Genomic DNA, 17,680 nt, shown 5'->3' with positions numbered 1-17,680 from the left:
CTTGCAATTTCCAACACTTCCTGGGAATTACCCACAATTCCAGGGAATTACACAGAATTGTCTGGAATTTACCCACAATACCCAGGCAATTACCCACAATTCCCAGGGAATTACCAACAATTCCTGTGAAATACACACAATTCCTTCGGAATGACACAAAATTCCTGGGAATTACCCCAAAATCTCAGGGAATTTCCCAGTATTCCAGGGGAATTAGCTACAATTCTGCAGGAATTACCCAAACTTCTCAGAGAATTTCCCACATTCCAGGGAATTAAACACAATTCCCTGGAAATTACCCACCATTACCTGGGAATTACCCTCAATTCCCTGGGAATTGCCCACAATTCATGGGAATTACCTAAAATTCCATGGAATAGCCAACAATTCCCTGGGATCTAAACTCAATTCTAGGGTACTACCCACAATTTCCTGGAATTTACCCACAATTTCTTGGAATTACGAACAATTCATGGCAAATTATGTGGAATTCCTTGCAGTTACCCACAATGTACTGGGTAATTGCCCAAAATTCCTGGGAATTACCCAGAATTCCCAAGGAATTACACAAAACTTCCTAGGAATTACCCAAAAATCTCTGGGAATTTCCCAGTCTTTCAGGGTAATTAGCCACAATTCTGCAGGAATTACCCACAATTCCCTGAGAATTTCCCACATTCCAGGGAATTAAACACAATTCCCTGGAAATTACCCACCATTACCTGGGAATTAGCCACAATTTCTGGGAATTACCCAAAATTCCCATGGAATAACCAAAAATTCCCTGGGATCTAAACTCAATTCCAGGGTATTACCCACAATTTCCTGGGATTTACTCACAATTCCTTGAAATTACAAACAATTCACGGTGAATTACCCAGAATTCCTTGCAATTACCCACAATTTACTGGGGAATTACCCAGAATTCCTGGGAATCAACCACAATTCCTTAGGAATTACCAAAAATTCTTGGGAAATACAAAGAATTCGCTGGGAATTTCCTGCAATTAGCTGGGAATTACCCACAATTCCTGAAAATTACCCACATTTCCAGGGTATTACACAGAATTAGCTGGGAATTACCCACAATTCTCGAGGAATTACCCACAATTCCCTGGGATTTACCCTCAATTAGTTGGGAATTACCCAGAATCCCCTGAAACTACCCACAATTCCTGGGAATTACCCACAATTCCCTGGGAATTACAAGTGATTCCTTGGAAATATCCCCAATTCCCTGGGAATAACTCACAATTCCTGGAAATTACCCACAATTTCCTGGGAATCACCCAAAATTCCTTGAAATTACCTACACTTCCCTGGGAATCTACCAGAATTCCCTAGGATGTACCCAGTATTCCCTTGGAATTACCCAAAAATGCTTAAGAAATTCCCTCAATTCCCTGGAATTGCACACAATTCATTGGGAATAATTCACAATTTCAAGGGAATCACCCAAAATCCAGGGAATTAACACAATTGGAATTCCTGTTTTGAGGGAAAAACAACTTGTGAGTGCATTGGTTTGGATGTTCATCCAGCCCAAGTCCATGTCTAGAAGTCACTGGTTGTCTGGGACCATAAAAATCTCCAGAATACCAAGATTCAGCCACCCTCAAAAAAACCCAAACCACCAATATTCAGCAAAAAACCACCCACCCTGGAGTTCCCTCTTTCTGGTCTCTCCACTTTGGAGTTCAAGGGGTTCCTCCTGTCTGGGCTTCAGCAGGGTCAGTGTCCATTGCCAGTCTCTTCTCCAGCCCCAGCACAACCTGCAGCTCCCACTGCAGCTCACTAAGGGTTCAGCAACGAGGCACTATATTCAGTTCATGCACATTTTGGCATCTCTGCTTAGATGTGCAAAACCAGCTGCTGCTGAGACAATCTGTCCTGGTTTGAAAGGACAGGTGTCTGCCAGTAAAGGCAGAAGTTTCCCTTTGAAATAGAGACTTTGGTTCCACTCCCCCCAAGTATTATAATTGTTTGAATCAAGGACTCTGAGGCAGAGATAAGGCGGCAGGAATAACAGCTCTTTTACTAATATATCTAACCGTACAAGCAGAAAACAACAGCAGTTGTTAAAATTGCTAACAGAACAGAATAGATAACTCGGTTTCAGTCCATTCTTTAGCAGTAAGAACTCTGTCTCTGAGCTTGGTCCCAGTCCTACAGCTGGAACAAAACCCAGAGCTGCAGAGGGCAGGTGGGAGCGGAGGTGGAAGGGGCGGCAGTGGCCACACTGGTCTCGGATGGGAACCAGCTGGAGCGGGCGGCTCCTCGCTCACCGTTTGTGTCCGAGTGATCAGCTGTGTCCGCAGAGGCAGGAGGCTGGAATATGGCAGATGCAGGGCAGGTGATCACAGAGGGTCTGGCTCTCCTGTATTCCACAGCAGGGGCTGCAGACAGGGCATCCTCCTCTGAGCGCGCTGGAAACACAAGTCCCTTCTGGAAGCCCGAGAGGCCTCTCTGGGAGCCCCTCCCACCTACCCCTTTTGTCTGGAGCCATCAGAGATCCTGGGTGTAACCCAGCCAGCTCCATTGGCATGATAAAGGGAAAAAATTTTCAAGTGACATGCAATAGAAAAACACTCAACCCCCAACATTATCCACCCCATATTTTTTTCCATGCCAACATGCTACATCATATTAAAACCTTTAAATCATACACATACATGGAATTACAGGCACAGTAGCATAGATAGTTCACCCTAGAACAAGATCCCCTTGGGCTATGCATCGGGTCTCTCCATAATTTTGCATCACCCATCAAGTGAAACCTGGTCTTTGAGCGAAAACCACCCCAAGAACAGGATTGTCTTTGCTGGAAGCAGAGTTCACCCAGACAGTTTTTGCTAACATGCCTCTCAGGTGTACCACTAGAACCTTATTTCCATCTGGTGCTCCCAAGGGCTATGATTGGGCAGGGCCTGCTCGGTTAGTGGAACCTCAGGAATTCACTAACCATGTGGCCTTTGGTAGATTGATCTCCCAGTTCTTGAAAGTCCCTCCACCAAGTGCCTTTAAGGTGGTTTTAAGCAGACCATTGCACCGTTCGACTTTCCCAGCCACTGGTGCATGGTAGGGAATATGGTACACCCACTCGATGCCATGTTCTTTAGCCCAGGTGTTTATAAGGCTATTTTTGAAATGAGTCCCGTTGTCTGACTCAATTCTCTCAGGGGCGCTGTGCCTCCAGAGGACTTGCTTTTCCAGGCCCAGGATGGTGCTCCGAGCAGTGGCGTGGGGCACAGGGTAGGTCTCCAACCATCCAATGGTGACTTCCACCATGGTCAGCACATAGCGCTTGCCTTGACGGGTCTGAGGCACTGTGATATAGTCAATCTGCCAGGCCTCTCCATATTTATATTTGGACCACCGCCCCCCATACCAGAGGGGCTTTACCCGCTTGGCCTGCTTGATGGCAGCACAAATCATGGATAACTTGATAGATGCTGTCCATGGATAGATCCACCCCTCGGTCTCATGCCCACATATAGGTGGTATCTCTGCCCTGATGACCCGAGGCATCGTGGGCCCATCGAGCCAGGAACATTTCTCCCTTGTGTTCCCAATCTAAGTCTATCTTTGAGACCTCTATCTGAGCAGCCTGATCTACCTGCTCATTCTGCCTGTGTTCTTCATTAGCCCGACTCTTGGGAAATTGGGCATCCACATGACGGACTTTCACGGGGAGCTTCTCTACCCGAGTGGCAATGTCTTTCCACTCATCAGCAGCCCAGATGGGCTTTCCTCTACGTTGCCAGTCAGCCTTTTTCCACCTTTCCAGCCAACCCCACAGAGCATTGGCTACCATCCACGAATCAGTGTAAAGGTAGAGCTTTGGCCCTTCCTCTCTCTCAGCAATGTCCAAGACCAGCTGAACAGCTTTGAGTTCAGCAAGTTGACTCGATCCACCTTCTCCTTTGGTAGCTTGTGCAACCTGTCGTGTGGGGCTCCATACGGCTGCTTTCCACTTCCGGTTCATTCCCACAATGTGGCAGGAACCGTCGGTGAAAAGGGCGTAGCGTGTTTCATCTGCTGGCAGCTGGTTGTACGGTGGAGCTTCTTCAGCCTGGGTCACTTACTCCTGCTCTTCTTCCTCAGCAAGACCAAAATCTTCACCTTCTGGCCAGTTTGTAATTATCTCCAAAATCCCAGGGCGATTTGGGTTGCCAATATGGGCGCGCTGCGTGATGAGGGCAATCCACTTGCTCCATGTGGCGTCAGTGGTGTGGTAAGTAGAAGGAACCTTTCCTTTGAACATCCACTCCAGCACTGGCAGTCGGGGTGCCAGGAGAAGCTGTGCTTCTGTGCCAATAACCTCTGAGGCAGCTTGAAATCCCTCATAGGCAGCCAAGATTTCCTTCTCTGTGGAAGTGTAATTGGCTTCAGACCCTTTGTAACTTCTGCTCCAGAATCCCAGGGGTCGACCTTGGGTCTCACCAAGCACCTTCTGCCAAAGGCTCCAGGACAGACCATGGTTCCCAGCTGCAGAGTAAAGCACATTCTTTACCTCTGGTCCTGTCCTGACTGGGCCAAGGGCTACTGCATGAGCGATCTCCTGTTTGATCTGGGCAAAGGCTTGCTGTTGTTCCGGGCCCCAGTGGAAATTGTTCTTCTAGCATGTGACCTGGTAGAGAGGGCTCACAATCTGACTGTACTCAGGGATATGCATTCTCCAAAAGCCTATGGCACCTAGGAAAGCTTGTGTTTCCTTCTTGCTTGTTGGTGGAGACATTGCAGTGATCCTATTGATGACCTCAGTGGGAACCTGGCACCCTCCATCCTGCCACTTCACTCCCAGGAACTGGATCTCTCGGCCAGGTCCTTTGACATTGCTCTTTTTAATGGCAAAACCGGCTCCCAGCAAAATCTGGATGATCTTCTCTCCTTTCTCAAATACCTCCATTGCTGTGTTCCCCCACACAATGATGTCATCGATGTACTGCAAATGTTCTGGAGACTCACCCTTCTCCAGTGCAGCCTGGATCAGTCCGTGGTAGATAGTGGGGCTGTGCTTCCACCCCTGGGGCAGTGGGTTCCAGGTGTACTGCACGCCCCTCCAAATGAAAGCAAACTGAGGCCTGCACTCTGCTGCCAAAGGAATGGAGAAGAATGCATTTGCAATGTCAATGGTGGCATACCACCTTGCTGCCTTGGACTCCAGCTCGTACTGGAGTTCCAGCATGTCCAGCATGGCAGCGCTCAGCGGTGGAGTCACTTCATTCAATGCACGATAGTCCACAGTCAGTCTCCATTCTCCATCAGATTTGTACATAGGCCTGATGGGACTGTTGAAGGGTGAATGGCACTTGCTGACCACCCCTTGGCTCTCTAGATGACGGATTATCTTGTGGATGGGGATCACAGCACCTCAATTTGTCCAGTACTGCCGGCGGTGCACTGTCAAGGTGGCAATTGGCACCTGTTGCTCTGTCACTTTCAGGAGTCCTACTGCAGAGGGGTTTTCTGACAGTCCAGGCAAGGTGTTCAACTGCTTAATGCTCTCTGTCGCTACAGCAGCTATTCCAAAAGCCCACCTGAACCCCTTTGGGTCTTTGTAGTAGCCGTTCCTAAATTGAATTGTGAATACTAATATATCTAACCATTCGTTAAAATTGGATGTTTCTGCCACCCCTTCCCTGTCAGGCTAATCTCAGCTTCCAGCAAAGTGAATTCCTGTGATCCCCCCGTCACCCCAACAATGGAAACAGGCACCTTCCCCACATGTTCTGATGGTATCAGGGTGCATTGTGAACCAGTAGCAAGTAGCACTTTATGTTTCTGTGGCTTTGATGTGCCAGGCCATCGCACCCACACTATCCAATAGATCCTGTCATCCCATGCCTCTCCCTGGCTAGAGGCAGGGCCCCTCTAGACCTGATTATTATTTCTTTCCTGGGCATACATAGTGGAGGTTCCTTCCTGGGGATCTGACAGATCATCCTCCTTGCTGTAATACCCTGCACCTTGCTTGTGGGAGGTTGAGGCTACCTTCATTTTAGTGCGGTTCCCTCGGTTAGCATTTCCCTCCCTGAGCTAACGCACCCCTGCTGCCAGGACTGAAGTGGGCTTCCCATCCCATTTTCCCATGTCTTCCCCATGGTCATGCAGGAAAAACCACAGGTCAGCTCATGAGGTGTACCCTCTCTCCCTAACTGGGGGGCATGAAGCTCTGACTTGGGGGCCTGTGACTCGTACTGGTGCTACGCTGATCTTCCTCACCTCCCTCATCTCCTCCATCATCTCCTCCCTCATACCACTCATCCTATCTTGGACCTGTTGGAGGTCCCTGGCCACGGCAGAGACATTGGCCTGCATTGGGCCATTCATCATGCTCTCAAAATTTCTGAGTTTGTTGGCAACAGAACACACTGTCTCTGGGTGTTATCAGCATCAATCATTGCTATGTAGGTGGTATATTGAGATGGACCCAAGGTTTCCAAATTCCACAGCATCTGCCCTGTGCACTTGACCTTGTCAGGGTCATTGTCATGCTGTCCATCCCTCCCAAAGAGTACCTCTAATACTGCTACTTCTCTCAGCTGCTGGATCCCTTCCTCAAGGGTCTTCCAGTGCATCCTATAGTGATGCTCCTGCATTCTCTCTCTGTGGACAAACCTCTCTCTCACACTCATTAAAAGCCGTTTCCAGAGGGAAAGGAGGCCTTGCTCCCTTACCAATACCTGGTCCACACCTGAATCCTGGGCCAAGGATCCCAAATTCCTGGCCTCAGTTCCATCCAGTTGTACACCTGTTTCCGTAAGGTCCCAGACCCGGAGTAACCAAATTGTAAAGGGCTCACGGCCCCGCCGTGCAATGTCTTTACGCATGTTATGAAGACTATTGTATGAGAGGGACTCAGTGACAATCTCAGCCTCTGGCTCCCTTGCTGGTTGTGAGGACCCTCCTTGCTGATCCCCATTATCTAGGTGCCTTGTTTTAATCTTAGATTTTCTTGTTTCCACAGGGGCAACTGCTGCTGGCTGTGGCTGCTCCTGTGATCCAGCTGGAACCTGGACAGATACAACATCTACAGGTTCTACTGCAGCACCATCTGACTCACCCTCTTTAGGGCAGGGGGAGGGTTTCTCACCAGCTGGAGAAAAATGCTCTTTCTGGCTGTGCTCCTTAAACATCTGGCTATGCTCCTTCAACATCTGGCCTATATCCTTCACTAGAGCCCCCACAAACTCTGGGTGGCTCATTTCTGCGGTGGGCTGTGGGGCAGGGTTAGGCTCTGGGGCAGCATTCCTAGTCCCTGGGGCAGATGCAAGTTCTGGGGTAACATCCCTAGTCCCAGGGGCAGGCTCTGGGCAACATCCCTAGTCCCTGGGGCAGAGGCAGGTTCTGGGACAGCATCCCTAGTCCATGAGGCAGAGGCAGTTTCTGGGGCAACATCCCTACTCCCTGGGGCAGAGGCAGGTCCTGGGGCAACATCCCTAGTCCCTGGGGCAGAGGCAGGGGCAACATCTCTATTTCTTGGGGTAGGTATCAGAGTTGTTGTCCAAGCCTATATTGCCTTGTTTATGAATGCTATGTAGAACAGGCCTATCAGCAACACCAGCCACTCTATAATAGCACTAGCAATTAAAGCAGATCTGAAATCCTTGAGAACCGGTGGGGTAGACTAAAAAAACTGGGTGATGGGTTGGGAGAAAATTTCCCTTGCACTCGTTACCTCACAGTAAGTACCATTACTGAAATAATCCCAGACACACGCAGTTAGGGTACAATAGCTCTGGATCCATGCGGCCACTTCCCAGAAAAAATTAAAAAACCATGAATTCCTGACATAATCAATCCACCAAATGAATTGGATAATATCTACAGTAACTTTGGTGAGGGGGCCCATATTCAAATACTGGCTTGCAAATGGGAGGGAGATATCTGTGACCACATGGAGCCCAAACCAGAGTAAACCAGACAACATGTTGCCACTTAAGAGAGCTGTTACTCCTGTCTTAACTCTCAACTCAGTGCCCTCTGTCCCACGTCTGGGTCGCCAAAATCTGTCCTGGTTTAAAAGGACAGGTGTCTGCCAGTAAAGGCAGAAGTTTCCTTTTGAAATAGAGACTTTGGTTCCACTCCCCCCAAGTATTATAATTGTTTGAATCAAGGACTCTGAGGAAGAGATAAGGGGGTGGGAATAACAGCTCTTTTACTAATATATCTAACCGTACAAGCAGAAAACAACAGCAGTTGTTAAAATTGCTAACAGAACAGATAACTTGTTTTCAGTCCCTTCTTTAGAAGCAAGAACGCTGTCTTTGTGCTTGGTCCCAGTCCTGCAGCTGGAACAAAACCCAGAGCTGCAAAGGGCAGGTGGGAGCGGAGGTGGGAGGGCCGGCAGTGACCACGCCGGTCCCGGGTGGGAACGGGCTGGAGCGGGCGGCTCCTCGCTCACTATTTGTGTCCGGGTGATCAGCTGTGTCCGCAGAGGCAGGAGGCTGGAACGGGGCAGATGCAGGGCAGGTGATCACAGAAGGTCTGGCTCTCCTGTGTTCCACAGCAGGGGCTGCAGACTGCAGACGGGGCATCCTCCTCTGAGCTCCCCGGAAACACGAGTCCCCTCCAGAAGCCCGAGAGGTCCCTCTGGGAGCCCCTCCCACCTACCCTTTTTGTCTGGAGTCATCAGAGATCCTGGGTGTAACCTGGCCGGCTCCATTGGCATGATTATAGAAAAAATTCTTTCAATTGACACAGTAATAGAAAAACACTCAACCCCCAATACAATCCTAGCTCAGACTGAAGGGTTCCCACCCAAAATGCTGCATTCACTTCTGACACACCATTAAGAAATCCAAGAGTAAAACAGACACCTTACAGAATCTTGGAAAATCACATCTGAGAACATTTTGTTATAAAATCACAAGTATTAACAGAAGCTGAGAAAGTCAACAATGTTAGAAAACAAGCATCTAACACTGGGACTAGAAGAGCTCAGGCAATACATTTAATTGGAATGAGCCCTCTCTGACATGTGAGCAATGCCATCAAATCTCCTAAATCAGAGGAATGGGGAGTCCTGGAGGCAGCAGCTACACACACAGCAGTGACACAGAAGAGGGCAGGGCAAGCAGATGCCAAAATTATAACTTCCGCTTGCAATTAAGAACTTTGGTTTCAAGTTCTACTATAGCCACTATTAATACAGAGTCAAAAATAATAAAATTGGTAATAATAATAATAACTGCAACATTAATAGCAACAATAGTGATAATAGTCATAATAATCATTAATAATGGTAATTAAAACTCTACCATACTTATACTAGGTTTGCATGGCCAGGTTTTGGTACAGGGGGGCCTCTAGGAGCAGCTTCTGTGAGAGGCTGCTGGAAGCAGCTGCTCCTCCATGTCCCACAGCCAGCACCAGCCATATCCAGGACGGATCAGAGCTGGCCAAGGCTGGGCCAGTTAGAAATGGTGCTAACACCTTTGGGACAACAGATTGAAGAAAAAGAAAATCGGTTATTGTGTAGTTGTAACTGTGACCCGGGACAGGGTGAGAACAGGGAGAGGAACAACTGTGCACACAGCCAGGGCAGGGGAGGAGGAGGGGCAGGAGCTGCTCCAGGGGCTAGAGGTGATTGCCCTGACATTCCATAGTGCAGTCCGTGCTGAAGCAGCTGGGCCCTTGCAGCCCATGGAGGGCACAGAGGGCAGAGATGCACCTGCAGCACCTGGAGGAGCCCGTGCCAGAGCAGGGGGATGCCTGAGAGGAGACTGGGACCCCATGAGAAACCTGTGCTGGAGCAGGACCTGGCAGGAACCTACAAACCTGTGGAGAGAGGAGCCCACACTGGAGTAGGGTCCTGGCAGGACTTGTGAGCCCATGCAAGTGTGACCCACATTGCAGCAGTTTGTGAAGAACTGCTGTCCGTGAGATGAACTCAGCTTGGACAAGTTCATCAAGAAGCATCTCCGGGAGGGACCCCATGGTGCAGCAGGGGAATGACTCCTCTCCCCGAGCAGCAGGAGAATCAACACATGATGAACTGACCAGAAACCCTATCCGTGTATCCCTGCACCCACTGGGGCAGGAAGTAGAGCTGGAAAGGAGGGAGGGATGGCCAGAAGGTGTTTTTAAAGCTTTATTTTACTTTTCACTATCCTGCTCTGATTTTGATAGCAATAAATGAAATTAATATCTCCAATTTTGAACCTGTTTTACCCATGATGGCATTTGCTGAATGATCTGTCCCAGTCCTTACCTCAGTCCACAAAGCCTCCATTCTATTTTCTCTCTCCTGTCCATCTCTAGAACGGAGCAAGAGAACAGCTTTGGTGGGTGCCTGGCATACAGCTGGGATCAACTGACAACACCTCCTTTTTCTCATTCTTCCTTTCTTTCCAGAGGTCACCGTGAAGAGGTTGAGTGGGGCATTTATGGGGGGAGTGAAGGTATTGGGAAGCAGCAGGGAAAGGAGCCCCAGAGATGTGGGACAGGCATGAGAGGGGCCCAGGCAACTGGCAGGGGGCAAAGCCTGTCCCCCTGGGCCAGCAGCAGCCCCGTGCCCTGCCAAGGCGCTGCCACCAGGGGCTGGGCCCAGAGGCAGGGGGAGACCCCAGTCCCGGGGGCGGCGTTTCTGCCCCGAGCCCCGTCCAGCCCAGCCTGCCCCGAGTGCGCAGTGACCGCTGGCACGGCTGCACTGGACAGCGTGACCTGCTGGGGACACTGAGAGCTTCCCTGTGACACTGCCCTGGAGATGTCACAGGCACCATACAAACCACAGCCAGCCCCACTCCTTGGGATGTCACAGGCACCAGGGCACATCACAGCCCTGCTCCTTGGGATGTCACAGGCACCAGAGCACATTAGAACCCTGCTTCTTGTGATGTCACAGGTACCAGAACATATCAATCCAGGCTCCTTGTGATGTCACAGGCACCAGAGCACATCACAGCCCCGTTCCTTGTGACGTCACAGGCCCTATGAGTGTCCCAACACTCAGGAAGAGTTTTTCAGTATAGCTCCTATCTCCTCCTATATCAGTGGATTCTCACAGGAGAGAGGCCCTATGAGTGTCCCAAGTGTGGCAAGAACTTCACCCAGATATCAACCTTGACCCAACACCAATGGAGACACCATTAAGGCAAGTCCTGCGAGTGCCCCAAGTGCAGGAAGAGCTTCAAGTGCTGAGCTCTGTGGGAGGATCGGTGTTGAATGATTCCACAGTGGCCCTCGGTTGGCAGAGCCTCAGTGATCCATGCTCCCATTGGTCCGTGCTGGCAAGACACCTGGCTGGCGGGGTCCACCAGACTCCTTGTGGCCTGAATTTTCTTTTTTTTCTTTCCCTTCATTGCTTCAAAACATCCAAGACCAAGCCAGAAATAAAGATGTTGAACTTAAGACATGGATTTGGATATTGGGAAACATGGCCATGGATTCACACATAGGGGGACATGGCCAATAACTGTGACATAGGGGGATCTTCCAGGGGTTGTGGGGGATACTGGGTATGAGGGACTTGAGGGATCCTGGGAGGGACTTGCTGAGTCTTTAATGCTTTCCTTGTTGCTGAGGGCCAGGCCAGGCCAAGCAGCTCCTCCTGCCTGGCGGAGGTTCTGGATCAGGTGCTCAAGGACCCCCTGCCCTGGAGCCCCAGCTGAGCACTGGGCTCGTGAAGGGGATGAATGTCCTTTACCTCAGGAAGGAAATCCCAGCACCCCCAGAGTATCAGGGGCAGCTGAGAGGCCACAACAGGGAGGGGAAAGCCAGACAGAACTGTTCTACTCTAAAAGTGCAGCTCCAAAATCCCTGTGGCTCAGGAGGGGTACTCATCTCAAAGGGAAGGCTTCAGTTACAGCTCCAGCCTTGTCATCCACCAGCACATCCATACCAGGGAGAGGCCCTGTGAGTGCTCAGGGGGGTGAAGAACTTTGTGCTCTGCTTCAGCTCCATCCCCCATGAGAGCATTAGCGTTGGATGATCCCCAGTGACCCTCGTTGGGCAGAGCCCTGGTGATCCATGTTCCCATTGATCTGTGTTGGGAAGATACCTCTCTGGGGGGCTCCACATCCTCCCGGTTCCCCATGGGCACCTAGACACACCTACAGACCAGCATCAGAAATCCATTGTGGACAGTGGATTTGTCGAGTTGCAACCCCAGAAAAATCTCACCTTTTGCATCTTCTCGTGGCATCAAGCAACACTGGATGGCTTTGGAGGTCTTCTCCAACATTAATCCATTGTTTTAATTCTCTCTGGCCCACAGGCATCTTCCACATCCAAATGGGAATGGACTGGGGCAAAACCCACAGTTTTGGAGGCAGTGGGGTGGAAACCCTTCCTAAAAAGGTTCTTCCCACCCACCTAAGCATGTGAATGCTTTGCTGGCACAGACACACGAATCCTTTTGTTCTAGCCTTGATTTTTTTTGTTTCTTTGAAACTCCTGAAACTGGGATAAAAAAAAAAGACATTGAACTAAGGCATGAATGGGGACATGTGGAGGACAATGACATGGATGGGGACATGGCCATGGAGGGGGACATGGGGGAACATGGATGGGGTCATGAACTGGTGTCAGTGCCACTACAGTGCCACCAGCACCATCAATCTCATCCATGGCAAAGTTCTGCCTGGTGCAGTTCCTGCCATAATGTTCCCCCTGTCACCGCCTCGGTGTCCCAGCTGATTGTCACCACCCACCAGGGCAGGACAGAGAACTTGTTCTGCTGGTGAAAAGTGGCCCAGAAGCGGGTGACAGCTATCAGGGTATCCCATAGCCACTGCACTCAGAGGACTCCAACTGCCCCTGGGGACAGGCTGGGGACAGGACAAGGGTCAATGTTCCCCAGGAGGTCACATGGCCTGGTGGCAGTGTCCCCTGACATGTCCTGCTGGCTTCATGCACTGACTTGTCATAGTGGCAACATCCCCACAAGTATGGCGACACTGTCCTTGATGTGTGTCCTGGTGACATTGTGTCCTCTCCTCCCTGTGTGTCCCCCTCCCTCCCACCCCGTGTGTCGCTGTCCCTTTCCGTGCCTCCCTGTCCCCTTTCCTGTGTCCTTGTCCCTCCCCCGTGTGTCACTGTCCCCCGCCCCCGGCGGGGCCAAAGTCCCCAAAGTCCCGGGCTGTGTGCTGCGGGGTGTCCCCGTGTCTTGCAGGGTGCCCCTGTGTCACTCAAGGTGTTGCTGTGTCCCTCAGGATGTTCCCGTGGCTGGTCCTGGCACTGAGCGTCTGCTCCTGCCCATGCACAGGTAGGGACTTGCCACGACACCCCATGATATCCCAGGATACCCTTTGTCCTCTGATTTTGGGTCCATTTCCCCTATTTTGGTTGCTATTCTCCTTATTTTCGGTCTTTCCCCCCTATTTTGGTTCATTTTCCCCTTAGTTTGGGTCCTTTTCTCCTCTTTTGGGTGCCCTCCCCTTGCTTTTGGCACATTTTTGGGTGCCTCCCCCTCCTCCCACCCCCGTCTCACCCCTTATCTCCCCTCATCCCCCACCCTCTGTCCCCCCAGGCATGTCCCCAGCTGTGTCACTAACTGTCCCTCCACGCCGCATGGATTCAGTGCTCGACATCCTGGATGCTCTCGAAACCCCGGCCCGGGGCGGCTCTCCCGGTACCGCCGCAGCCTTGGGGAGGGGGCTGGGGGTCTGCAGCACCCCGGGGTGCCGGGCGGTGCTGGGCGAGCCCCCCAGGACCCCCAAACGCCCCCTGGCTCTCACTCCAGGCCAGTGGCAGCTCTTGACCGAGCTCCTCCGCCACGACCCGGCGACACCGGAGCTGGGGGCGGTGCTGACGCCCGACGGCTCCACCGTGGCCCTCGGTCCCCTCCTGGCTGGCATTGAGGTGGGGCTGAGATCCGGTGGCTTTGGGCCACCCCTCCCCACCCTCGACCCGCCCGCCGACCCTCTCTTGGCTGTCACCATCACCGAGGCTTTGGGTACATCCTTCCTGCTGGCGCAGAGGGGTGACAACAACGCCACCACGCTGGGACCCAGTGGCTGCTGGGACGACATGGAGAACCCCCAAAATTACACCTTGAGGGGTCCTCCGTCCCCTGTTCCCGACCCTGTGGCCGTCGGGGCCATGGATGGGGTGATCCTGGGGATGCAGATGGTGCGGGGACCCTTCCCGGTGGTCGAGCTGCTCCGGGGCTACTACGGGGTCGGGAATGACTCAGAAGCGGGGAGAGTCCCCAGCAGTTACCGGCGCCGAGATTTTGGGGCGCTGGTGGGACACGAACGGCTGGAGAAGGAGGTGGCAGCGGTTTTGGGGGTGCTGAGGACGGTGTCACCCAGCCCGGAGCTCCTGAGGGACATGGGGACACAAGAGGTGGTGGAAGTGGCTCGTCGGGCAGCGCAGGAATTCAGCGAGCGCTATGTGGGTATGGGCGGGGTGGCACCTCCTAAGTGGGGGTGGCACCTCCCAAACTGGGGTCGTCACCTCCCAGACAGAGGTTGTCACCTCCTAAACAAGGATTGCCACAGCACAAATGGGCGTTGTCATCCCCTAGATGGAGTTGTGACCTCCCAAATACAGATTATCACTTATTAAATGCATGTTGTCAACCCCAAATGGAGTTGTCAGCCCCTAAACAGTGGTTGTCATCTCCCAGACAGGGACTGTCATCCCCCAAACAAAGATTGTCACCCCCTAAATGGGGTTGTCACCCCTCAAATGGGGATTATCACCCCCTAAAGAGAGATTGTCACCTCCTAAATGTTCATTGTCACCTCCAGACAGGGATTATCACCCTGTATGTCTCCACACAGCCTCTGCCGTGTTCCCAAGGACCCATCAAGCACCTTGTCCCCAAATGGCCTCTGCATGTCCCCAGTGGCTCAGGGGACATATCTAGCCCCTTGTCCCCTCTTGGATACCACCACATCCCCAAAGAGCCCCTTGTCCCCTGGTGGACTCTACTGTGTCCCCATCAAGTCCCATGTCCCCACATGGCCTCTGTCATGTCCCGAAGGACCTGTCAAATCCCTCGTCCCCTGGTGGACTTGGCCATGTCCCCAGGGAGCTCTTTGTCCCCTATGGCCTCTGCCGTGTTCCCAGGGGCCCATAGAGCCCCTTGTCCCCTGGTGGACTCTACCATGTCCCCATCAAGTCCCTTGTACCTACAAGGCCTTTGCCAAGATCTCAGGGCACATATCCCCCATTGTCCCCACAGAGTGCCCGGCCATCATGCCCCGCTGCCTGTGGGGTGCCCGTCCCTACCGGGGCACCCCGGCCCCACTGCAGCCCCCGCTGGGCTCGGTGTTCCTGCACCACACCCTGGAGCCGGCACAGCCCTGCTGGACCTTCAGCACATGTGCCTGCGCCATGAGGGACATGCAGCGCTTCCACCAGGACACTCGTGGCTGGGACGACATTGGCTACAGGTTACTGTCAGCTCCCTGGAGTGAAGGCACCTGCCACAGGCCCTGACATCCCCTGTGGGGGTGATCACTGTACCCCTGTGGGCACTGTCACCCCCATGGGGCCGGTCATTGTCTCCCATTGTTCCTGTCAACCCCTATGGTCACTGTCACCCCCTGTGGTCCCTATCACTGTCCCACCATGGTCCTTATCCTCCCCTTCAGTGTCCCCTTGTAGTCCTTGTCATTGTCCCCTCACAGACCCTGCTACTGTCCTTTCACAGTCCCCATCACCCCACCATTGTCTCCCCACAGTCCCTACCACTGTCCCTTCATAGCCCCCATAACTGCCCCTCCATGGTCCTCACTACTGTCCCCTTGCAGTCCCCATCATTGTCCCCCTACAGTCCCCACCACTGTCCCTTCATGGTCCCCATGACTGTCCCCTCACAGTCCCCATCCCAGTCCTCACATTTCCTCATAACCCCCCACAATCCCCCTTCCTGTCCATTTCCAGTCCCCATCACTGTGCCTTGAAGAGACAAATCCAAAATCCCAACTTCATCCCTGTCCCCCCCCATAGTCCCCATCCTCGTTTCTCCTTTTGTCCCCATAAGCCCCCATAGTCCCCACCATTCTCCCTGCATTGTCCCCATCGCTCTCCCCTCACTGTCCCCATCTCTGTCCCTTTGCAGCCCCCACCATTGCCCCCCACAGTCCCCATCACTGCCCCCCACTGTCCCCTCACTGTCCCCATTGTGTCCCCGCAGCTTCGTGGTGGGCTCAGACGGATACCTGTACGAGGGCCGGGGGTGGCACTGGGTGGGTGCCCACACCAAGGGCTACAACACCCAGGGCTTTGGCATTGCCATCATCGGTGACTTCACGGCCACCCTGCCAGACCCCAACACACTGGCCCTGGTGCGGGACGAGCTCCTGCCCTGTGCCATCCGTTCTGGCCACATCCGGCCAGACTTCACCCTGCGTGGCCACCGCCAGCTCGGCCGCACCGACTGCCCCGGCAACGCCCTCTTCCAGGAGATCCAGGGCTGGCCCAGCTTCCAGGAGACAACGCTGCCACCAGGGCTCAGGGTGGGTGGCCTGGTGGGGTTGGTGGGAGGGGTTTTGGGGTCATTGGGACTGACCATGGGTCTTGTCCATTCTGCAGTGAAGAGCAGCCCTGGCCAGGGAGCCTGGGATGGGCAGAGGCAGGAAAAGTTGGACACTGATCTAGTTGGACGCCAGAGCCATGGATCCCACTCTGGATGGACACTGGTCTGAATGGAAACCAAATGCATGCATGCCACCTGGACTCTGGTCTGCAGCCCTCCAGCCTGGCCAGCCCCCAGCCCTGATGACCACCAGCCCAGCCACACCCTGGCCCACCCCACTGGCCCACCAGCCCATCCCAGTAGCCCCAACCCCAAAACCCCCCAAAATAAATCTAATTCCAGGACATCAGTTCTGGGTAGTCCCTGCAGAGCAAGGAGGAAATTGAGGCATGGGCTGGGGGCGTGACTTTGCGGTGATGGTAGGGGACTTCGGGACCACCCGGGGGACCTCAACCTACCACCCAAGCGAGAACCCCAAACTGGCACCGGCAGCACCCCGAGCCCTCCAGTTCTCATTTTGGTGGGACTCCAGGAGCCAGCACGACCTCGCAGTCCCTTTGAGAGGTGACACGCAGTGTACCCCCAGTGTCGCCGGCGCGTCCCCAGCGGGGACATGGGGACAGTCCCCAAAGTCCCTAAGGTCCCCTCGAGGGATGCTGCAGCAGGGGCAGCGGGGGGGGGATGCGAGGTCACACAGCATCCTCGGGGGGGTGCGGGATTTAGAAGTGGCGGGAGGACCCCAGAAATGCTGATATCCCCCCTTGTAGGATGTGGGCCACTCCCCGCTTTGGGCGCTGGTGACAAATTGGAAGGTAGAGATGACAAAAAGCGCAGGTGCCACCTCGAGGATGTCACAGAGAGGGCGTCCTGCGGTGCCACCGTACCCCACGCCCTGAGGGACACCCCAGGGTGACAAAGAGGGGATCAGGGGGTCCCCAGTGTGAGTGGCGGGGAGGGGGCAGGGGAAGGGTGGCTGGGGCGCAACGGAAACGTCTCCGGTCCCTCCTGCGCCCGGGGCATGGGCATGGCGGGGCACCTGCACCCTGTCCCCGGCAGGGGTGGGGCTGCGAGGGGCTGGCATGGGCACCCACTGGGTGGGGACCCCCTGGGTGGGCAGGGGTATCCCAGGGATGTGGGACCCCACAAATTGGAGACCTCTCGTTGGGCAGGAGAACCCAAAAAATTGGGACCCCTGGGTGGACAGGGACATCTCGGGGACGTGAAACCCTACAAAATTGGCACCCC

General features: G+C 53.3%; 1 protein-coding gene across 1 annotated transcript; it reads left to right on the top strand.

The window, feature by feature from the left end:
- Positions 1 to 12,562: 12,562 nt before the first annotated feature.
- Positions 12,563 to 16,781, top strand: LOC306806639 (N-acetylmuramoyl-L-alanine amidase-like). Its single transcript, XM_079315563.1, has 6 exons — positions 12,563 to 12,891; positions 13,118 to 13,210; positions 13,475 to 14,344; positions 15,137 to 15,347; positions 16,094 to 16,415; positions 16,492 to 16,781. The coding sequence occupies exons 1-6, from the start codon at positions 12,795 to 12,797 to the stop codon at positions 16,492 to 16,494; spliced, it is 1,596 nt and encodes a 531-aa protein (XP_079171689.1). The 5' UTR covers positions 12,563 to 12,794; the 3' UTR covers positions 16,495 to 16,781.
- Positions 16,782 to 17,680: the final 899 nt, after the last annotated feature.

The sequence above is a fragment of the Erithacus rubecula genome (genome assembly GCF_903797595.1).
Source record: "Erithacus rubecula genome assembly, chromosome: 11".
NCBI lineage: Eukaryota > Metazoa > Chordata > Aves > Passeriformes > Muscicapidae > Erithacus > Erithacus rubecula.
This window is presented reverse-complemented; position numbering and strand designations above follow the sequence as displayed.